Genomic DNA, 24,657 nt, shown 5'->3' on the forward strand with positions numbered 1-24,657 from the left:
GTCACGTGAAAATGAATTGCGACTGTTTTTGGTGCATAAGCACTCACAAACGTCATAAGCGGACCTTAGTGGAAAAAACAAAGTAGAATGCGGACCCTTTAAAGTTCTCCTTCATGAGTCACTCCATGCACCAGCCTCCAATTTGGAGCTTGGTTTGGTACCAGCAATTTATAGAGTGATTTGCTGGAGGAGGAGCATTAGTAGTATTTATCTCATTGTAAGCAGTAATAAAGCTCACTCGTTGCTGTTTTGAACCTGCAATTACTCTCTGCCTGACCCCCGCTAGATAATAGGCTGCTGTTTCTTCATCTGCTGCTTCTCTTCCGCTCGCAAATTACACCCTCAGAGAGAGAGAGAAAGAGAGAGCGAGAGAGAGGCAGAACGTTTGTCTTCGCTTCCTTGTGTCAGGTTGCTTATTAAAGTTAGGCTCTTCTGCGTTGCCTCTTATTACTTATCTCCCAGAGACTCAATTAAATCCCCTGCATCAGCTTCTCTGTGCCTTCATGTCACTCTTATCTGCCTCTAAGAGCACATTAAAAGGCTGAATTACATCTATTAAGTAGGATTTGAGGTTTGAGAGAGGGACAGAGAGAGAATCACTTCCTTGAGGTGAAACTGAGCGCTTTGGTTTTGTGTGCGTGTGAGAGATTTCCCCTCGTTTCCCTCCGCTCCGTTTTGTCACTTCTGACAGTATTTTGAAAGATGCAGCGTGGATACAGGAACAGGCTTTGAGTGCTGAGAGTACTAAAAGTCAGTAAACGTCTGCAAAGAAAGTATCAGGAGTTGATATTTAAGTGCCTCGAGCTTAGCGTCTCCGCCTGTGTGTAGATGCAGACGCAGAGGTAGGCTTGAGCAGATGTAGCTGTGAGTTATCTGCTGTGAGCTGAGAGTGCGGCAGCGTCAGCAGTGCTGGTGACGTTTCCACTCCAGGACTGATGGAGCTGTGCGAGTTTACACAGTGCCCAGCCTAATGCAGGCAGAAGTAAACAGGCCGAAAATATGAAACTGTTCAAACGTGTGCTGCTCGCTGGAGTCGGGAGGGCTGTGTGTGCGTGAGTTTGTCTGCTCCTCGGGGGTCTTATCCATGAGGCTGAGTGGTTGTGAGGTCCCTATGGCAACAGACAGTGTGAGGTTTACTTAATAGGACTTAAGCGTTCGTGGGAGCGTTCGCATTGCCACGTTAACGAGGGCTTCAGGTGTTTTTAGACTGCGAAGGACACACAGAGTGCTGCTGATGAGTCTAAGGAAAAGTGGAGACCACCGTCAGCATGATTCACTCCACTTTGTGTTGTCGTCACGGGAGTGCGCTGTATATTGGTGTGTTTACCTCTGTTTTCTCCAGATGAGCCACTATAATAATACAGATGTTATTAGGGAGTGAATGAACTGTAGTACTGTAATCTTTCTTGCAGTGTGTTTAATCTCCAAGCGCCTTTTTTTTACATAACATCCATGTCCAGAGTGACCTCTCCACCCGAGAAAAGAAACAGACTACGTTTTTCATGGTGTGGTCTATTTGCTGTGCTGGCACTAACAGTGGAGCAGTTCGATGAGGAGAAAACAAAGAGAAGGTCAGAGGATGGAACAAAACAGAAGAGAGGATAAGAAGGGTAAGGAGAGCAGAAGAGAGGAGAAGGAAAAAGAGCAGAAGAGAAGAGAGGAAAAGAGAAGGAAAATGGAGAGAGGGAAAGATAAGACAACAGAAGAAAAGAGAGGAAAAGGAAAAAGGAAGAAGAGAGGGAAAGAAGAGAGGAGAAGAGAAGAAAAAGAAGAGAGGAAATGATAAGAAGGAAAAAGGTGGGGATATGAAGTGAAAAAGAAGACAAGATGAGAGGAGATGAGAAAGAAAAAGAGGAGAAGAGAAGGAAATGAAGGAGGGAAAAGTTAAGACAACAGAAGAGAATAGAGGAAAAGGAAAAAAGAAGAGAAGAGAAGGAAAACAAAGAAGGGAAGAGAGCGTTAGAAGACAGCAGGGGAGAAGAAAGGGAAAGAGAACAGAAAAGAGAAGGAAGAGTGGAGTTGAGAAGAAAAAGAAGAGAGCAAAAGAAAGAAAAGAGGTGATGATATGAAGTGAAAAAGAGAAGAAAAGATGAGAGGAGATGAGATAAAAAGGAGAAGGAGGAGAAGAGAAATAGAGAGTGAAAGATAAAAGAAGGGCAAGGGAGGAGATGAGAAAGGAAGAAAAGAAAACAACAGAAAGGGGAAAACAAGAAAAGAAGAAGAAGAGAGGGAAAGAGGAGAACAGAAGGGAAGATAAGGAGAAAGAGAACAGAGAAGAAGAGAACAAAGGAGAAGGAAAAAGAGGAAGAGAAGAGAAGGAACAAGATGAGAAGGGAAGAGGAGAGCAGAGGATATGGAGAAAAAAGAGAACAACAAAAGAGAAGAAAAAGGAAAGAGAAAAGGAAGAGTGGGGAACCAATGAGAAGGGAAGTGAGCAGAGGAAATAGGAGAAAAGAAAAGATCAGAAAAGAGAAGGGAAGACAACCGAAGAGAAGAGAAGAAAAGAGAGAAAAGAGAAGAGTAGAGAAGGGAAGAGATGGCAAGAGATAAAAAAAGAGAAGGGAAAAGAGGAGAGGACAGAGGAGAAAAGTAGGTATAGATGGCTTGAGATCAGGGTGGAGTCTGTGAGAGTGAAACCGGAGAGAAGGAGAGAAAAAGAGTAGGAGATGGTCTAGAAGGCTTGAGGTCAGGTTGGGGTCTGTGAAAGAGTGACACGGAGGGAGAGAAGGAGAGGAAAAGAGTAGCAGAAGGTGTAGAAGGCTTGAGATCAGGGTGGGGTCTGTGAGAGAGTGACACAGAGGGAGAGGAGGAGAGAAAAAGAGTAGAGGAAGGGGAGATGGCTGCAGCCAGGGGTCAAAAACCAGCGCTGTGCCTGTGACTCACACGCTCTATTTTAGGACACAGCTGTCGTTCTCTTGGACTGGCTACTTGAAGCATTAGCTGTGCATTGTGCCCCATCAGCGGCTGCTCATTCCTCCTCTCTAATCTCTCTGGATGCTAATGTTAACTATTGTGCCTTGTGCTTATGTTGAAATCTATCTTTCTATCTTGGTGCTTTGGTATCACTGTGTCTTTGATTGGCTGGGCCAGTCACCTTCCCTTATAAGCAGGCTTGTATCCTCATCTGACCCCACTTGACGATCTGCACTGTAAACCAGCTGCACCTGGCCCTCTGACCTTTGACCTTTTGCCATTATGAGTGTCCCCCAGAAAGCTCCACCATGAGAGTGACAGCTGTGACCGTGCCAGAGCTTCTCTCAGCGCTGCTGAAAGGACAGAGGCGTCCAGTCAAGCTGACCAAAGCCGTGTCTGTTTGTGTCATTAATACTTAAGTGACTGCTGTGCTTCTCAGTTCACTGGATAGGGATGTGAGACTCTCGTAATCTGTACAGTTGAGTAAGACACTGTTCATACTCAAGCGTGTCTTATAATTTATGTCACAGATAATGTTTGTGATCTGATTACAAGTGGATGGTACATAGTGGACACGACATTAGCATCTTTGAACCCCCCCCCTCCCCACCCACTACAACAATAATACATCTGTACAAACACCGACAGATACATTAAAAGCAATTATTAAAAAAAATCTGAAAAGTGAGATTAAGCAACAGTTCACTTTCATATTTACGTTTGGAACATTTTTTGAAAAATTTCATTGATGTGCAACATCCTGTTTTGTCTGCATCATAATGGTTTGTGCTTTTTTTGTAAGCTTTATGTGTCTGAAGACAAACAATACTATCACATATCATCTGAAATTTATCTTTGCTATCACAACAACCAGTTGTGGTATATTTAGCTCAATGATGCACCACACGTTTTCAATAGGAGAAGGTCTGGACTGCAAACAGGCCAGTCTAGCACCTGTGCTCTCTTACTATGAAGCCATGCAGCTGTAACACGTGCAGAATGTGGCCTGGCATTGTCTTGCTGAAACAAGCAGGGACATTGGCAAAAAAGATGTCGTCTAGATGGCAGCATATGTTGCTCCAAAATGTGTATGTACCCCTCAGCGTTAATGGTGCCCTCACAGATGAGCAAGTACCTCATGCCATTGTCACTGACACGCCCCCATACCATGACGCATGCTGGCTTTCGAACTTTGTGTTCGAACACTGGAGATGGTCCGTTATTTCCAAAAACTATTCGAAAGGTGGAATCGTCAGACCACAGCACATGTTTCCACTTTGTGTCAGTCTATTTCAGATAAGCTTTAGCCCAGAGAAGTTGGCGGCGTTTCTGGATGTTGTTGATATGTGGCTTCCGCTTTGCGTAGTAGAGTCTTTTGTAAATGCAGCAACAAACAGTTTTCCAAAGTATCCCCAAGCCCATTAGGTGATATTAATTGCAGAATTAGTTGCAGTGATAGTCTGTTTTTTTAATGCGGTGCCGTCTGAGGAATTGAAGATCACGGGCATTCACTATTGGTTTTCGGCCTTGCTCTTTATGCACAGACACCTTTTAATAATGTTATTGATGGTAGATGGTGAAACCCCTAAATTCTTTGGAGTGCCTAGAGAAAAGTTCATAAATTGTTGGACTACTCACTGAAGCAGTTTTTCACAAAGTGGCGACTGAGCCTTTTGTGATTGCTCCTGTTTATACCCAGTGATGATAGCATCACCTGTTAGATATTCACCTCTTTACCTGTTGCAAAACAGGTGTTTTTCATTCCACAGACTTCCCAGTTTTACATTGCTTGTCCCAACTTTGGACTGTGTCCCGAGCATCAAAATTGGAATTAGCGTATATTTACAAAAGTTAAAAGTTAAACAATATTAAACTCTTATTTGTACTGTTTTCAGTTAAATACCTGTAAAAGTTTATAAATCACTACTTTCTGATTTGCATTTTGCCTACTTGTCCTGGGCCTTTGAGTCACCCCCCGAGAACTCCCAAGACCCCTGGGAGTCATAGGCCCCTGAGCACTGGCCCCACTGGCCTGGTCAGTACTCCTTCCATGTTTTTGCACCTGGCATTTCCTTTTGTCTCGAAAGTGTCTCCAGTGACCATTTGTAACTGGTTTTCGTGATTGGAGGAAGGGTGCCATGCACATGTCCTGCATCAGTGTGTTGCTGCCTTTGATGTCAGACAAAAGTCCTTGTTTGTGTAAAAATGTGCAAACTGTTACAAATGGTGCAATCACATGGATTGCTAACACAACTTATAAAAACAAATGCAAGAAGAGATGAGGCTGTGGTTTGTTGCTGTCAGGGACGCTTAACTTGTTAACTAGACAGAAGTTATTTGTCTCTGACCACCTCCGAGGATGGTTTCAGAGATCGGATCCCTGTACATCTCTGAGATGCTCTAGACCCCGTTCACAACTGTAATTAATCCTTTTAGATTCAATGCTTGTGCAAATAATCATTTTAAAAAAAGAACAGGAAGAAAATTCAAAACAGAAAAAAGAAAACTAAAAAAAATAAATCAATAAAACTGATGTCCAATCAGCTGTATGTTTCTGCAGTTTAAGTATGGTATTGTTTACAGGCTCTCTATAATTGGTCTAAACTTTTTTTCATGATAGTTGAATGCAAAAGTTAGTGCACCCCTGGTCAAACAATGTTTTTGTGTGAAAATGACACTATAGAGCACACACTTACTGTTTGTTTGCTGTATTTAACATATTGAAATATGAAACATAAAATGTGGCCTGTGGAAAAGTTATGGCACATTTTATAATTTATGTTGAATTTTTTTTTCCGATACGCTAATAAATAGAAATCGTGGATTAAAATGTGCACAGAAATGCTATGTTTAAGTTGGTACTATGTAGAAGAGGTTATATTTCTCTTAGAAAACCAGAAAAATCATTCTCAGAAAAGTGCACTGTGACATAAAATATGATGATAACTGTAACATCTTGTCATACTGCCCACTCCTATAGTGGAATACAGTGAAACTGCAGCCCTAGTGTGGCTGTAAATGCAGAGGCCACTCATTGGGTTTCCTCAGGCATTGAAGTGTAAAGAGAGAGAGACTGTTTTGATGTGGGGTAGTTTAAATGAGAACAGTATGTTGTGTAAGAGACGCCTGTTAGAGACACAAGCGGCTCAGAGGACTCAGTGACACACACTCCAGGCCTGAAGCCCTCACAGCCAGCCAAGCAGAGAGGACATCATCATTTCCCCCTTCTCTCCATCCGTCCATCCATCCACCCATCTATCTCTTTAACAGAGTTCAGCATTTCCCCTTATACCCATCCCTTATTTTGCTTTTTTTCTCTTTTGCTTAGTTGAATAAACAGCGAATGTCTCTGACTCATTTCTGTTCCTTGGATAAGCACAAAATCTCTCTCTGTCTTTCTCTCTCTCTCTCTCTCTCTCTCTCTCTCTCTCTCTCTCTCCCTTCCTCCCTCCCTCCCTCCCTCCCTCGCTCTCTCTTGCTCATTTCATTGCCCACTTCTCTCTTAACTACAGTAAATCTACACCAGGCCATTTTGGTCACTCCCCTCCTCCTTTTTTGTTTAATTTCCTCCGAAGGGGAGGGGACGTTGGAGATGTTATCTCCATTTTCCATCCACTGCTCCAACTTTCCATTTCTTAATGCGGCTCTTGTGCTTCCCGTGCAGTGTTAAATGGTTTCTGTTATTTCACCTAGAACAGAAGTATTAGGTTTTCTAGATTTTTTACACAGTTTCTTACATCTTAAACATTGCTGTCGAAATGCAAGTAGTTTTAAAAGGATTTCTAATCAATATACAAACATACATTAATAGGATTGTAAAGCATTTGATTATTTAAGTGTGCTATGAATGAAAAAGGTCTTGGTTAATTGTAGTTGCAAAGGATTAAAGTTGACAATAAATAAATACAAATAAACAAGTAAACAGTACATTGTGATTCTCTCTCTGTGTGTGTTAGCTTAACTATACCATCCAACACCTGCTTCAGCTAATCAGTCCTTCATTAAATGAAATCAGCTTCTACTAACAGAATTTAACAGATCCAGGTAATAGCTGAAGAACAGCGAGATGCCAAACCTGTTTTCTTCTGTCTCAGTGGTGTCCAATCTTATCTGCTAGGGTCGATGTGGCTGCAGGTGTTTTATTCCAACAAGGCAGGAGCTCGCATGATCAAATCTTTGAAGACTGACCAATTGATTAAGCAGGTAGAATCAGGTGTGCTCTGCATGTTTGGAATAAAAACCTGCAGCCACGCCGACCATTTGCAGATACAATTGGACCCCCCCTGTTCTAACCCTTCTTCTAATCACTATTACAACTTTTTAAAACTAGTGATATGTAGTGTTTTACTGGCAGAAACACACTGCAGAGATATCAAATTTTAAACTATTTTATTGACTGCCTATCACTTGTGTGCGGTGCTGTATCTGGCCCTGATTGCAGTAACTTGCACTGTTTGGATTGTTCATACTGCACATTTACACCATATGGAAACAAGCATATGTTGTTTCCATAGCAATGGTCAAGTACAAGTGATTTGTAGAAACTTTTATGTCAATTTTCATAGGATTGATAAATGGATTGATGATAAATGGATTCTGTATGTAGAGTATGAGTTTGCTAAATGTTTTGTTTAGTGCTTTCATGGTTATTTGATGTGACTCATATTGACAATAATGCAGTACATGAAGGTCAGTTTAACTTAACAATACTACAAGCATATTACTTATTTTTTATTGCTTCTGTTTGTGTGTAGTAGGTATGAGGAACAGTGCTGTGTTGACAGTAATTTCCTGCACATTGTCATATCATTCCTAGAAAACTTACAAAGAAAAGTAAATCCTTTTTTTGAGAAATTCTGTGAACTTTTGAGCAGGACAGAAATGGTTGAAAAATGATGAAATAGTTCATTACTTCAGGATGTTTAACAGCTGTTGATTGACCTACCAGGATGCTAATTTTGAGATCATGTCTATAAGGGAGAAGAATCATAGGCTGTACATGTTTCTTAGACCCACTTTAAGCTTAAGCCTAAACAGGATCTCCAATGGTGATTGACTAGCACTGCAATTTAGTCTATAGCAGGAGCCCCTGTGAACTGATGCTGCCTTAAAGTTGTGCCGAATATTGTATTCATGAGATGAGCACAAATGAACGCCACCACAATGTATAACCTGTGTGACCTAGTAACCTCATACCTTCTAGTAGAAAACTCGGAGTGTCCATTGAGCCCTGAGTTTCCTAGTTGCTGGCGTGTCACCAGAAGCATTGGCAGCCACTGATGGTTGTATTGAATTAAATTGATTGAATTAAATTGAATAAACTTTATTTGTCGTCCCAGAGGGGCGATTCATAACTGGGTATATTAACACATGACACAAACATATAACACAGAGACATCTACAGACAACTAAAGAAGACATCTTCATAGATGTGATAAACAAATAAAATACATAGTAAGCACATAGATCGCCATGAGTGATCATTCGTCAACCTGATGGCCACCAGGGGGGTTTCACTTATTCAGCAGACACATCTGAACACTGCAGGCTACTAAAATCATCTGCATGTTAAAATACAAATATAAGCACATTCAACGTGATGCTTTTAAATGAATAAAAACAATCCTCATCTCATAAGCATCCTCTGCTCTTTTTGTCGCAGCAACACAAAATAAATAAAAGTAAACAAAAATTATTCCCAGTGTGTCCATTTTGTTTGCGACCAAAACCACTTGAACACAGATCACCTCATACTTACAACCTTGAGGAGGACTTGAGGAAGCAAAGATTAAGAGTTACAGTAGGTGCAACATTAATATTATTAACTAAACTAAATAAAATAAACAAGGTCATAATGTGCACTGATTTAGTATATAGGTTTCAACATGGAGTTTCAGCTTAAAATAAACTAGTAAATATAATGACATTATTAACTAAATAAAATTAACTGGCATCAAATCTGTTTAAGGCACAGTAATAGCAGTGTATAGAAGAATGGAGAGCAGTTGAGAAATTAACAAATGAGATGAAAAGGTACATAAAAATTATGGGTAATAAAGAGAGCAATGAATTGGTGAAAAGTGGTGTAACACTCACATTGGGCAGTTTCTTTACGGTTTATTTATTAACTGTGTGAACTTCAGATCAGTTTCTTCCAAATGGACCTCACCAAAACGTTGATTGTAGTTGCAGCCCTGATGACATAACGGAAGGCTGCACTTCATCGGTCATAGACTTTCTTTTCTGTCCAATTCTCATAAATCAAGCTTGTATATATTACAATGAGTGAATCTAAAGTACTTTCATTTGATTCCTGTGAGGGAAGGAAAATCAACTGATCTTTGTGGGGCTCCTTCGTTACCAGGACACTGAGAGGCGATATGGTTTTTAACTGTGTCCTCAGATGTTTCATTGCCAGTGAGTCTACACAATGTGCTTGAATTAGCTTTCTGCAAACACTAACGTCTTTCCTGTCCAGGCCAAGTACAGAGAAAATCACTCTTGCATGCATGTCCTGAATCAACGTTGAGACAGCTGATGTCATTTCTTGATTAATTTCCATGGATCATCTGATTAGTTCAGAGTGCAGGCATTTATCTTCATTGGAAGGTGCTGCTTTCAGATCAGACTTATCCCACGTATCGTCTCTTGGTGCCAGTGATCCTGGCTGGGTGACCGTGTGTCCGTCCTTGCTGCGTTCGTTGTGGTAACAGGCAGCCAGATAAATGATCCCTTTAATATTTAATGGAACATCAACACAACTCTTGACAAAAAAAGACATTTATAATAGCATAACTGGCTGAGCTGACTCGTGGAGTTTATTTAAATACTTTATGTGACCACACCACGTAAGATGGTAAAAAAACATGGATCAAGCCTAGTCTTGGACTAAATTGCTGTGTTACTAGTGAATCAAGACTGGGAATTCTTTTTAGTCCAGGATTAGTGTCCTGGGTCTGGGAAACTGTCCCAAAGAGAGCTTTTACTGTGAAGCATTATTGTTGCTGTCTCCTTTGTTCTCTCCTCATTCTGATAAATGTGCTTGTGATATCAGCTGGTATCAGGTACTGATCCAATACCAGTGTTTTCAGGCACTCTTTTAGCAGAGTACATACACAGTTTGAGTGCCGATACCAATCCAGTATAACGAAGACTTGTCACTATCGATTATATACGTAATTGAAGAATCAACAGATTATGCTAATGCTTTAATTGAATCATCAGAGTAGAATGTAAAATACACGATATGGCCAGAAGTATGTGGACACCATCACAGCTATATTGACTTTTTGGACATCCCATTCCAAAACCATGGGTGTTAGTAATTCCAATTCATCCCAGTGGTGTTCAGTATGGTTCAGGTCAGGGCTCTGTGCAGACCACTGGAGTTCCTCAACACCAAACTTGTCAAACCATGTTGGTATGGACCTCGCTTTGTGCACAGGGACTCGGTACTCAGTGCAGGGTTACAGTATTTGGCAGTCACACTCCGTAATTTTGTGAGGCCTACTGCTTCGTGGCTGAGCTGTTGTTGTCCCTAGATGCTTCCATTTCACACTGATAGCACTTACAGTTGCCTGGGGCGGATCTAGCAGCACAGAAATTTTACAAACTGAAATTTCACCATCCTTAACAATTAAGGTGCTATAGTTTTTTGGCAAAGGTGGCATCCTGTGATAGTGCCATGTTTAAAGTTACTGTGCTCTTCAGTACAACCCATTCTACTATCAGTGTTTGTCTATGGTAGATTGCATGGCTATGTGCTTGATTTTATACATTGTCTGCAGCGGGTGTGGCTGAAACACCTGAACCCAGTAATTAGGAAGTGTGTCCATATACTTTTGGCCACTTAGTGTATTTACTGTCATCGTGCTGATTGCCAGGTAATGACTGCTGATCCATTGTGAAGCCAAATTTTAATTGATAAATTTATTGAGTAAAGTTTAATCAAGTATTCATGCCAGCTCTACACTCTTAACAACTAAGCTGCTTTAGTTTTTTTGATGCAATGTCATAGAAGAACTATAGAACCCTAAAAAAGCTTAAGTAACCTTTCAGTGTCCTTAAAGAAACTTTCAAGTGGCAAAAATTCAATAGAAAAGTTCTTTTGGGGACCAAAAGTGGTTCTTCTATGGAATCACTTCAAAGGACCTTTTTTGGCACCTTATTTCCAAGAGTGCAGATTGAACAAAAGTGTTACTAATTAATTGTCAAGTGCATTTTATGTTTTCTATGCATGGCATTAAAATACATTGCATTTTTCACTGGGTTAGCTTTTACCTTTATTAGCACGCTCTGTCTATTTTTACCTGTAGAACAAATAGAGCTGCGCTGCTGGACAGAGAGAACATCTGGCACAGCTTCTCTTTGTAATGCTCTGAAGAGAAGGTCTTTTCTGTGATGTATGAAAAGGAACTTTGTACAGACGGTGTGTGTGTGTGTGTGTGTGTGTGCGTGTGTGTACGTGTGTGTGTGTGTGTGTGTGTGTGTGTGTGTATGTGTGCGAGACAGTACATTGCTATCTTCATATCTTCATAAGGCAGAAATATGCTGACATAGGGCCGGTACTTAGCTGTGGCCTGCGGGCAGCTGCCTCACACTGTGGCTAAGTAGACAGCCCCGCACACGTCCAGTCCACACGCTAACAGCTCTCAGCTTACACTGTGTTTTTAAATATAAAAACACTGCCAGAGTCCGGTTTCAGCCACTGCACCCGGCCAGCACCCTCCAGCACAAAGCTGTTACTTTCCTTTATGCTCCATTCATGATTGTGTTCATTCTCCACTTGGGAGATTGTGAATGCTTGTTTGCGTGTGTTTGTTTTCATAAATATTCAGAAAACATGGAAGATTTTGAAGTAAAAACCCAAGGAAAACAGGACTAACCTACAATGTTGGCTAACAAAATGCCTCTGACTTTGTAAAGTGCTTTTAAATAAAAAGCCCACTTATCCATTTATTTATTTATGTATTTATTTATTTTACCGAAAGGATAAAACAGTTTCTTTTTGGTTATTAAGGTTAGGGTTAGGCCCCTTAAAGTTAGGCTTAGAGTGTTATTATTACATACAGCATATTACAACCTCAGCAAATAAATATAATATCATGTTTTTTCACTGTTTAGTTTAGTTTTCAGTGTTTTTACCTTTATTACAGGTTCCATTCTTTTTGGGAGACTTACTTTCAGTTTTTCAAAAAAATCTGCAGAGATATTTTTTTACATCTCCGAAGTTCAGTCTTAAAGGTTAATTGCATATTCTGCTTCCCTCAGTCCAAGTAATATCAATTACAAGTTAGACTCATCTCAGATGGCCAGTTTCAGTGTTCTAGTTCAGATTCAGACACAACTTATAAACAAATGAACAAACGTTGTATTTTAATGTCTCTTGTGTATCAAAAGAATAACAGCTTTTGTTTCTGTAATACTTTTGATTCTTGGTTGCTGTATGTATATATATATATATATAAAATAAACAAAAGGGTGGTCTCTGACTTTTGCACCATGCTGTAGGGTAGGTACGTACAAATATACACTGCCCAGCTACTGCTTCTTTACCTGCACATTGTATCGACACTCATTGTCCATTTTATCAGCCCCATTTACCATATAGGTGCACTTTGTAGTTCTATAATTACAGCCTGTCCAGCTATCCTGCAGTTCATCTGTTTCTCTGCATACTTTGTTAGCTCCCTTTCACCCTGTTCTTCAGTGGTCAGGACCCCCACAGGACCACCACAGAGCAGGTATTATTTGGGTGGTGGCTCATTCTCAGCACTTCAGTGACACTGATGTGGCGATGTGTTAGTGTGTGTTCTGCTGGTACGAGTGGATCAGACACAGCAGTGCTGCTGGAGTTTTTAAACCCCTCAGTGTCACCAAGCAAAAATATCCAACCAAACAGCGTCCTGTGGGCAGTGTGCTCAGACCACTGACCACTGATCGCTGATGAAGGACCAGATTGTGCAGCAGCAGATGAACTACTGACTTTATGATCTACATGATCTCTCTGACTTTACATCTACAAGGTGGACCAACAAGGTAGGAGTGTTTATTAGAGTGGACAGTGAGTGGACACAGTGTTTACAGAGGACCTGCTCTGTAAAATCTGTAATTGTAAAACTGCACCTGTAGAGTAAGTGGAGCTGATAAAATGGACAAGGAATGTAGATGCAACGAGTACTTAATGAAGTGGCTGGTCAGTGTATGAGGACCTTAGGACATTGTATGTAAACAAACGTGTGTGGTTGTGTATGGTTGATGTTTATTCCTATGGGCTCATGCCTTCTCTTGCGTGTTCCGTGTCACTTGAAAAACTGTGTCTGTGACTTACTGATATTGGTAGCGATAGTGACAGCAGAGGTGTTCAGATGTGGAATTCCTTACACTCTCCACTTTCCCTTCACACCTCTCTCACCTCCCATCCAGCATTTCTCCTTCACTTCACACAGGCTAGTATGAGACGTGTGTGTCCTTGGAGAGAGGCTCCTCAGGCTTTATGTCTTGACGTCACTCTCAGACTTATACTCAGAATTTGAAACAGCAACTGGCCAGACAGTTTTTTTATGATTTGAAATGCAGCTTTACACTCATCATCAATACTCCAACTGCCCTACTCCAACTGAGGAGAGATATTAAAGCTCCTGTAAGTTCTTAATTGTTATTACTTTTTATATATCATGAAGTAATAATAATTTTTCTATAATATCTTTGCTTAAAATGTCAGTTTGGTGGAGTGCTCACTAAAAAGAGCTCTGTATATCCCTGAGACTGCCTTTTTACAGTTACAGATTTTCATGTTTAAGCTATAAATAACTGCAAAGGATAATAGCTGCTAAATCATGACCACTCACAGACCACTATATTAGAAATACTCATACCTACAAGTAGCTCCACCGTTCTGGTGTTCAGTTATGCCCAGTTATTAGTTATTATCTAAATCTCTGATCTTTTCCGGATTTGCAGACATACAGACTTAACGTGTGCATTACCGAGGCAGTCCTCAAAGCCGCAGGGCTGTCTAATTCTGCCATTCATCTCGGCTGTAAGGGGGATAATGCAGATTTTTGCAAACTTCCAGAAAGGCCACCTGGGATGCAGACTTCAGCAGACTTTGCTTGTGTAGCGAAAAATCACAGAATGAAGTAATGATTTTCAAATAAAAAATACAATAAGTAAGTAAAAAGTAAAAATTTCAAACAAATAAAGTAGTACACAATGCATCTGAAAATATGCAGAACTTTGTCGAGCTGAAGCTCCCCCTCGTTAGTGCTTTTTATGTGCTTGCAGCCCTGCGGCCTCGCAGATTTGACGTGATGACATTGAGCACGTCAGTGAACGTCACAAATTTTAGGTCCAAAGTCTTTGAGACCAGATGCCGGAGTCTGGAGAATTAGATTGGTCATTAGAGACTGTAGCTCATCTGTTGCCATGAATAATTTCTGTCATCCTCTAGCCCTTTATCTGTGGTCAGTTTCTGACTATAGAACCGCTTGTGGCTGGATGTTTTTGGTGGTGGGCCACTCTCAACCTAGCAGTGACATTGACGTGTTTGAAACCTCCAGCAACACCACTGTGTTGATACATTTATTAATGACACCACCATGTCAGTGTCGCCGCTATGTTGAGGATGCTCCACCACCCCGATAATATCTGGACAACAGCACTTCTGTGGTCAGAAACTGACCAGTGATAAATGAGGTATTGTGTATGACAGCAGGTTGGCTACACTCATACAGTGACCCATTACAGTGACAGTGACACCTAATAACACCTAACCTACCATGGGATTGAGCTTAATACCGTCATTACCGTATTGCTTTCATATTTAATTTTTTTTTTGTCGGCGAAAGTTGATTCACCATCATTAATCATGCTTGGCACCAGTTTAACTGCATGCTTATAAAAAAAGTGGATAGTAAGTGCATATTTTTGTGATCTGTATCAGTGTTGCATTATTATGTCACCTAGTTGACACCCCATTTGAGAGGATTGCAAAAGCAATTTGAGCCTATCATATGAAACTGACAGTGCTGTTGCGCTTCTACATGTTATAACGAGACAGAAATAGGATACGGTTCATATGAATGTATCACAGCTCATAACCAGCAGCATCCCTCCAGTGCCGGTGGCTGCTCTGGGAGTGGTGGCCAGTCAACAGCAAGTGCAAGTCAGGGTTCATTAAGCAGAGTGGAACAGGTGTTTTAATCTCCTCCCTCTCTCCTGCTCGCTCACTCAACTCTCTCTGCATGCATTAACCGGCCACTGACCCCAGCTACACTTCGGACTGCACCTGTTATCCAAAGCTTCCACACAGCAGTCCTTCCAAAACCTCTGAACTTCTGCAATAGTGGCGAATTTTTCTCTGGACAGGTTTGAGTGTGTTGTGAGGAGCCTTGCCAAGTGTCATTTTGCAGTGAAATATTATGCTGAACAATTAGAGGATTGCTTTACAGAATTGGACTGTGTGGTTTCAGAGGAGACTGTGAGGCGGAAACTCGGATCTCATGCTTAAGAAAAAACAGCTGAATCAGCTAAAAACGTTTCACTTTATCTACAAGCTGTTCATTAGTGCAGTGGTTTTCAACTCGTATGACATTTCGCTCGTTTAAAAGATATGTGTGAAATGTAAAGACACTTAATGACTCAGTTTTCTTTACAGCGATGGTGATAGGAGCTGGTTGGGATGACTACAATTTTATTTACTTTATTTACTATTTACTACATTTTAATTACTAACCAAAGCGACTAGTGAGCCTAAATGTGTATTTTGAATTTTTATACATACATTATACTTAATAATTGTATAGTGTAATATCATAGCATAATGTAAAATCTGCCTCTTTAAAAATAATATGTTTTAATCTTATTACGGAACTATGTCTCATGCAGAGGATAACTTTCTGTAAGGGAGCTTTTAAAGCCAATAAACTCTTCAGACGCCCAGTTCAGGTACCTGTAGTCGTGTCAGTTGTGTCTGATAAACAAATGTAACTGTAAAATGTTAGACTGTCATTCAGTCCTGAATGAATCTGATTGGCTGTTTTTGTCTCCAGGGCTCGGGAATGGGCGGATCACATACAGGAGGACCTCGTGCAGCTGATTAACGCTGAGAGTGGCATGGAGCATCTCGTTAAGGTAAAGTCACCTGACCCATCCCATCCCTACTGCTCTGCTACTCGTTGCCATTTCATAAATGACACCAAATGGAAATCAGTGCCTTTTATTTGCCGCACAGTCACTTCTCAGAAGCCTAGGTGCTAGAGTAGACTGCCATGCCTCTCAGCTGCAGTGTCTTCCATGTGCTCTGTAACCACATGGCGACTGTGAAGGCGGTCTTGCCCAGGGCTCCTCTGCTCTTTGCTCTTTCCGCTGATGCTCCACTTAGGTTTCCTCGTGCTGCCATGTTGAGGGTCTCCATCAGGCTTGCTCATGACTCAGGAAGAAGACTGAGGCCCTCCGGTGAAAAGCGTCAAATAATAAAGAAAGACTGCCGTCCTTCTGGAGGTTTAGCATCAGATGAGTAAAGACCCCCTGGCTGCTAAATAATTGGCTATTTGGCATTTCTGAGTTTTGCTTGCCACTGAAATATGCCATGATATGTCGTTCACCCTTAATTCTCTGTAATGTATGTATCTTGCATTAACTCGCAACTTATTTTTTGTGAATGACTGGACAGTAGGGGTGCAAACGTGGTCTGACAAGATATTGAGGGGCAGTTTCATGAGGATATAACCTCTATACGGGAATTCAAATGTAAAACTGGCTGAACATTAGCTCCTACAGTTACAGTTATCATATTCTCTAATATCTATTTGTAATGCCTTATGTCAGTATTAAAAAATGTCAGTATTAAAACATGAAAACAAACTATGGGCCTCATTCAACAATATGCTCCTAAGTTTTTTCTTAAATTTGTTCTTGAGAAGTGTCCTGAGAAAAAGTCTATGTCAGATTCATGATGTGTTTTTAAAGAAGAATTTCACAGCATTGTCCACACCTTAATGCACTTGAGTGTGTGTAGATTCTCTTCTTGCCTAAGTACGATGTCAGAAACTTCATGAAATCTGCTTAAGTGGGATTAAAGAAGAAATTTCTTCTTAAGAATGGTTGGTGAATGAGGCCTAATATTATTAACAATAATAATAACAGTGTTATTTTCTGTTACATTCAGTATTCAGTATAGAGATTCTTTAGTATTGCCTGTTGCACTGGCAGTTTATTTTCTTTTCACTGTGTCACTTAGTTTGATGTGCTTGTTGTTATTAGCAGTTTTTAGCATAGTTTCTCAATAATGTTCAACGGGATGAGAATGAATAAGAAACTTTAAGACTTCTGAAGAAGTTGCTTAGCTGTAGCAGCCTCCTCTCCAATGACACATGACTTTTTATTGTAGTGTTGGGAAAACTGAGATAACGATGTTCAATATCAGAGATGTGCTCTGCCTTTTCCAGCGAGCCCTGGATTGCATTGTTAGCCTGCAGGGAAAAGGAGATATGGATCCCAAAATCACCAGGCTTCTCATCTGTTGCCTTCTCTGAGGCATCCGTGTTGTTACTGTCATAATCACATGATCAGTGACTAGACAACATCAAGCTTAAAGGGTCATTACCAAGCAGTAAAGTCAACAAGTTGATTAGTTGACTAGTATATGTGACCCCTAGTTTGAACTAGACTGTAAGAAGTAAGATCTCCAGGACTAGGGCTGCTAACTACTGCTCTAAGTTCTTTAACACATCTAGATGTAAATATCTGTAAATAAAAGCTGAAATCTGCTCAGTTGTCTCGTATTACTTTTGTGATCTCAAGCCCAAATGTCTTCAGTGTTTCAAACGTTCAAGTAGGGATGCACGAATTGGTCAAGATTTGAAGTGGCACATTTGAGCTCATATCACAGCCTGCAACAATGTGCAAGGTATTATTTTGATTTTGGTTGGTCTGTGTTGAGGTTTTTATGTGGTAAATAACACGAGTCAGGTAAGTGCACTTCCTCTATATTTGAATGCTGCTGCTATAGCTGCACTAAATGTCATAGCGTAATGATACATGACTCATTGTGCTGAATAGCCAGTGACCTCTTACTCTTAATGTAGCACTCTGTTTGATTCATGTTATTTAAACGGGTGACTAATTGTTTGCCTGTTAAAGAGCAAATCATGTTATCTGCAGTCATATGCAAAAGTTTGGGCGTCCTGGTCATATTACGTTTGTGTTGATTTTCCCATTCTGTACATTTTAACGCACAGCTGTTTATTTGCTGAATATAACAGAGCTGGAAATAGAAATAATGCATAAAATGTGGCCTGTGCAGAATGTTGGCTGTAAAGAAATTGGAATCCGTAAAAAGTAATGTTAGATGCATCAATACTTTTAAGAAAACATTTGAATGGTTAAGAAATTGACTTCGACTTTATTCATTCACATACTCTCTCTCTCTCTCTCTCTCTCTCTTTCAGACTTTTCAAGATCTCAAGGAACGTTACAGTGTGGAAGAGAACAACGCTCAGCAGCTGGTGGCCAACGCTGCCCTCAACATTGAAAATCTGCTGGCCAACCGCTCCAAGGCTTTAAAGGTGAGCGCCTACTGTAGTCTGATCAGACAGAAGTAACAGAGCACAGAGCCCATCTAAATGATGAGCAGATTTCCCAAACTCAATAAGAGTCAGACTACAAAAAGGCAAGGTTGTCTAATAAAATCAGTGTTTATGAAATTATATTCTGATCTGTGTTGGCGAGGCATAGCGAGTGTGGATTCAAGATTGCATCGTATGTTGTCTTTTCTGCATTGTCTGTTTGGTCGACGTGTGGGTCTTGTATTTCTTCCTCATTACGTGGCCCCAGCCTTGGCAGCGGAGCTCCGTTGTAACTGAATTAGAAGCTGCAGGCGGTTCTCGTCCAGATCGATCGGCATTGATCAGAGTGTGGCAGCAGAAAGCAGTCTAGAAGGTGGGGTGGCGCTGTCCGGTCCAGGCCTGTAATTTCGCTGGAGACAGGAACACACCTTTATGCGCAGCTGAAGCTTGAGGGGTCTGCCAATGTGAGAACGGCCCCCCGCGGGGGCGGCAGTGCTGATGGAGATTTTTAAATGTACAATTTGCTCAGGCAGCAGAGAAAACACCATCTGTTGTTCTCGCACCTGCGTGTGTGTGAGTGTGTGTGGGTCGGTCGATGTTATGAATGTTTAACCGCGGCCACTGTAGTGGGGGATAATGTACGGTCCAGGCTGAGAAGGTGCTTTTATTGGTGAGCATTAAACACATCACTGACAGCTCGCCCTGATGACTAAATGAAAGTATTGACCTTTCCTCTCTCTCTCTCTCTGGTGGGCGCACACGCACACTGGCTCGCTCTCCCTCTCTCTCATTTCATGTCCTCAGGCCTGTGGAGGTGCAGATGTGAGGTTGGTGGTTATTGCAGGTGGCTGCAGTCACAGCAGAGCTCAGAGCTGAGCTGAGGCTCCGAAGCGGCTCTGTCTGTGTCTATTGTTGGAGCTAATGGCCTTCAGGCGCGGTCACCATGCCCCGAGAGTCTGCACTGTCCTCATATGAACCAATTTGGAAAATTACATGAACACACACACATTATAAGGTGACCATGAGAGGCTTTCAGCGTGCCCAACTTTAGAAGCAGTGAAGAGGACCACTGTAGCCTCGGTCTCTCTTGTCTCTGTCTCTCTTTCTCTCTTTCTTTCTTATTCTTTTTTTCATGTTCTCTTTTTCTCTCTTTCTCTTTCTTCCCTCTTTTTTCTTTTGTTCTTTCTTTCTGTCTCTTTTTTTGTCTGTCTTTCTCTCTCTGTCTTCCCTCTCTCTTTATTTCTTTCTGTCACTCTCAACCTTTTCTGTCTGTCTGTCTTCTTTCTGTCTTTCTCTCTTCTTTGCCCTCTCTCCTCCCTCATTTTCTTCCCTCTCTCTATCTCTGTCTTTTTTTGTCTCTGTCTGTCTCTCTGTCTCTCTCTCTTTTCTGTCTCTCTTTCTCTTTCCTCTCTCACTTTCTCTCTTCCCTTTTTTCCTCTCTCTCTCTCTCTCTCTCTCTCTCTCTCTCTCCTTCTCTCTCCTCTCTCTCTCTTCCCTTTTTCTTCCCTGTCTCTCTCTTTTTCTCTCTCTTTCTCTCTCTCTTCCCTTATTCTTCCCTGTCTCTCTCTCTCACTTTTTCTCTCCCACTCTTTCTATCTCTATTTATCTCTCACTCTCTCTCTTCCCTTTTTTCTTCTCTCTCTGTCTCTCTCTGTCTGTCTCTGTCTTTCTCTATTTCTCTTTCGCTCCCTCTGTCTCTTTCTCTGTCTCTCTCTCTGCCTTTCTATCTCTCTTTCCCTCTCTCTCTCATGTACATCAGACTATGGTAAAGGTTCTCTACAGTGATCGTAACTGTAGTTACTGTCTGAGAGACAGTACACTGAATTGACACGTGTGAAATCCTATAGACAATCGTTTCTCTGCACTGATATTTCTATATGAGCGCTGTGAAACTGTGATGATAAAGACAGACACAAAATAGTCATCTGTGATATTCCGAATAGATTTGGAATAGATTTACATTTGACAGATACTGTTCTCCAGAGAGTCTTACAGTAGTGCTTCGTGGTTAAAGGAATACTCCAGTATTCCTCTATCATCTCAGTCTGTATCATCTGTTAGCATATGGTCCATCCCTACAGACGATAACGTCTCTGTGCTTACAAAAGAACAGAAAATTCATTGACTCAGAACACCTGAAGCACCTGCCTGTTGATTTCTATCACCAGCGTTCTGAGTTAACAGGTTGTCTGTTCAGTAACTAAGTGCTGTGGAACACGTCTACATGATTGTCTGTGGTAACTGAAGTATTCCTTACAGCTCACAGATCATTTGTACAGGAGAGAAGGAGAGAGGGGGATACTGAAAACGCCCTTTTACATTGCCTTAGTTTCTTCAGCTTCAGCTCCCTCCCAGACAGCACGACACTGTAAACACACATCAGCCACACCCACTGAAACCGGATCAATCACCCAGACTGCTGCTGACGGACACAGCCGAGTTAAAGGCTCCCCCTAATCAACTTAACCTTCCTGTCAGTCAGTCAATCTAATCCAATCCCAGCACTCACAGAGATCACATTCAACCCACCAGCTCTCTCAGAGCATAACACAGCCCTGCTCACGCACCAGTGAGACCGCTCACGAGTGACGGAAGAACGTCCTTCACCTATTGAGAGAGAGAGATAGACAGAGATGGAGGGAGAGAGAGAGAGAGAGAGAGAGAGAGAGAGAGAGATGGAGAGAGAGGGAGAGAAAGAGGGAGAGAGATTGATGGAGAAATAGAGACAAAGAGACAGATAAAGACTAAGAAAAACACAGAGAAATTGATAGAGAGATAAAGACAGAGAGAAAGAGAAAAAGAAAGAAGTACTAAGACAAAGATAAAGACAGAGAGATATAGAGGTGAAGAGGGAGAAATAGAGAGAGGGGGAAAGCAGAGAAGGAGGCAAAGAGAGATTGATCGAGAGAGACAAAGACAGAGAGATAGAGAGATGGAAAGAAAAAGACAGGGAAGCAGAGAGAGAGAGACAGAGGGAGATACATAGACAAAGAGAGAGAGATAGAGCTGGAGAAGCAGAGAGATAGAGGGAGAGATGCAGAGAGAGAGACAGAGAAGAAAAAAGAACAGAGAGAGAGAGTGAGAGAGAGACAGAGATGGAGAGAGAGAGAGAGAGAGAGAGAGAGAGATTGATAGAGAAATAGAGACAAAGAGACAGATAAAGACTGAGAAAAATACACAGAGAATAGGAGTGAGACAAAGAGACCTAGAAAAAAATAGATAAACAAAAATTGATAGATAAAAACAAAGAGAGACAGAGAAAAAGAGAAATACTAAAATAAAGACAGAGAGAGAGATAGAAATAGAGAGAAAGAGATAGAGAGGGGAAAGCAGAGAAAGAAGCAAGAGATTGATAGAGAGAGACAAAGAGACAAACAAAGACAGAGAGAGAGGTGGGGAGAAAACAATGGGGGAAGCAGAGAGAGAGACAGATGGAGATACACAGGCAAAGAAAGAGAGATAGAGATGAGGGAGCAGAGAGAGATAGAGGGAGAGACGCAGACAGAAATAGAGACCTATTCTTCCTTTGCACTCCTCTGTAAGAGAAAATGGCATCAGGAAAGGGAAGCAGAGAGAAAGTGTGTTTGTTTTCTTTCTCTCTCTCTGCCTCTTTCTTTTTCTGAGCCTGTGTTCCCGCAGCCCTTTGATATGGCAGTTAAAACAGAGGCAGATGGATGAGTCAGCCTATGGGCTGTTTCTTAGACAGCTAAATATCATTAGAGCTGTGCTTCTGTAAGCAGACCTGCAGATTGCTGCCCTCAGAGAGAGCTGCTACTGTAAACACTAAACTTCCCTCCCTCTGTTTCTCTGTAATGTGTGTGGCTGTAGGCTGGGAGGACATGGCTCATAAACACAGCTGATAGAGGGAATATCTGACCACTCTAAGTAGCCTCTCAGAGGGCCTCCTAAAAGGACGGCTCAGACAGTGTTAATGTAAGCGAACCAACTTAAACTAGAATCTAACATCTGTTTTCCTACAATCATGTTACTGTCCTGAGTGTACACTCCACAAATACACACAAACACACACATTCCTATGTTTGCGGGTCGAGATGGCACAGATCTGACAGTGGGTACCAGAAGAAAGGCTGGTTCAGATATCAGAGAAAAAAAGAATCCAATCCAGTCCTGTAACAAACCTCACCTATGTAAATTAAAGTAAGTCATGTTATAACATCAGTAACCATGATAGCTTCTATGATAACAGCAAAGGTCAGATAGTAGGGAAAGGAAGAGGAAACCAATAACTAAAATAATGTGTATTTCAGTGTTACAGCTGCATGGAATTGTCTTGCTGCTGTAGTAGAGGTCATTTTCTCCTTTTGATATGACAGTTTCCCTCCTATCTTAGGTCTTATAAATTACTTAGCTGTATGCAGGGGAAGCCCAGTGTTAAAAGCTTTGTCTGAAATACCTGTACACACCCCTGAGTAATGTAGTCAGAGGTTTTGGATGGATGCTTATCCATCTATGCTAACATAATCGATCACACTTTATTTATTCAGAAAATGCTGCCCCATGTTTTCAAAGGGTTTTAGTCTGGAGGCGGAGCCTTATTTTAGAATACCCCTGCATTTTAGAGCATGAAATGAGAATGCATCCCTGTCCCTCATAGCCACAAGGTGAGCCGTTAGATCTTATTGTTTTGAAATGAATGTGTCGCAAAGTCTGAAAATTGGTGTGTAACAATAAGAATTGCGAAAAATTCCGACTACCGTCTTTGAATTCTGATCAAAATTAGCTAAAATTGTCAAAACCTAAGCAGTTATGATTGTTTGTTAGTGCCAAAATGAAATTTGTAATTTTATTAAAATAAACATAATTAAGATATTGTGTCACTCAAGGCAACAGGATTTTACTCCAAGTCCAAGTCACTTAAAAGTCTGAAAAGGGGTTTCAGCTCTTTTGAACCAGTTCTGTAGAATGATCCATATCGGAATCAGTATGAGGAGAGACCAAAGGTGACAGCAGCAATAGTGCTTCACAGTAAAAGCTCTCTTTGGGCCAGTTTCCCAGACCCAGGAGCCTAATCCTAGACTAAAAAGTATTCCCAATGTTGATTCACCATTGGCGCAGCAATATAGTCTAAGACTAGGCTTGATCCATGTCTGGGATCCCGGCCCTTTATCACTTCACGCTGTGTGATCACATACAGTATTTAAATTAGCTCCATGAGTCAGCTCAGCCAGTCATGTTATTATGAATGTCATTTTTTGCACTTACTGTATTGCTTTTTTAAAATTGCAAGAGTTGTGTTGATGCATTGTTAAACATTGAAGAGATCACTTATCAGGACTCATGAAGCAAGGCCTCTGGCTGCCTGTTACCGCAACAAATGCAGAGTGTTAAAGGACAGATGCAGTCACTCAGTTTCTGTAGTGTTGTGATTGTATTGGCAGTGACAAAATGGAAAGTTCAGTCATTTATTTTAATAAAATAAACAGAAGTAAGGTATAGTGTCACTGAGAGCAAAATGATTTTAGTCTAAAGTCCAGGTCAGTTAAATATCTGAAATGTGTTTTTATCTCTGACTTTGAACCAGTTCTGTAGAATTATCCATATATATGCTTACTTGTGTGGTTATATGTGATCTACTCAACATTGTGAAGATCAGTTTGCAACCACACAATTGATTTCAAATGTTCAAATTATTGTCATTAAGGATTAAGAATAAGCAGCTTAGATAATGTTTGTATGTGTGTGTATATATTATGTATTTCTTTATTTATTTTTTCCCCCACTTTAGTCATTGACAGTCTCGCCTATGACGAGATGCACGTGATTTTTTTTAGGAAACAGTTCAGTGCCTCATGAAATCTCAAATTTCAACATAATTCCATTACATTTGATTATTTTCAAATGATTCAGATTTATTGTTGTAAATACTAACTATAGAAATGTATTATTTACACAGTTGTAGAATATAGGGAGTGAAAATACTACACCAAACACTTTTTTGAATTTGTATATTAAAATATATTTGATTATGATTGTTTTGAACAATCCAAAATCAACGCAGTTGCCTTTTTACACCCAAACTTAAGGATCAAAAGTAAAAGAATTTTAAGTGGCTGTACAGGTTGTGTAAGATTTTAATGAATGGTTTCTATTAAGATCTGTGTGACTGCAAACATGAACAACTAACTCAGTTTTTCCCATCTCTTATACTGCACAC

General features: G+C 40.9%; 1 protein-coding gene across 1 annotated transcript in view; it reads left to right on the forward strand.

Moving 5' to 3' along the window:
* The window catches only part of cacna2d1a (calcium channel, voltage-dependent, alpha 2/delta subunit 1a), a 144,169-nt gene that overhangs the window by 13,123 nt on the left and 106,389 nt on the right, over positions 1 to 24,657 (forward strand). Inside the window, 2 exon segments of the mRNA XM_036576782.1 lie at positions 15,966 to 16,047; positions 18,366 to 18,482. Coding sequence (XP_036432675.1) covers positions 15,966 to 16,047; positions 18,366 to 18,482 — 199 coding nt within the window.

The sequence above is a fragment of the Colossoma macropomum genome, unplaced genomic scaffold, assembly GCF_904425465.1.
Source record: "Colossoma macropomum unplaced genomic scaffold, Colossoma_macropomum, whole genome shotgun sequence".
NCBI classification, from domain to species: Eukaryota; Metazoa; Chordata; class Actinopteri; order Characiformes; family Serrasalmidae; genus Colossoma; species Colossoma macropomum.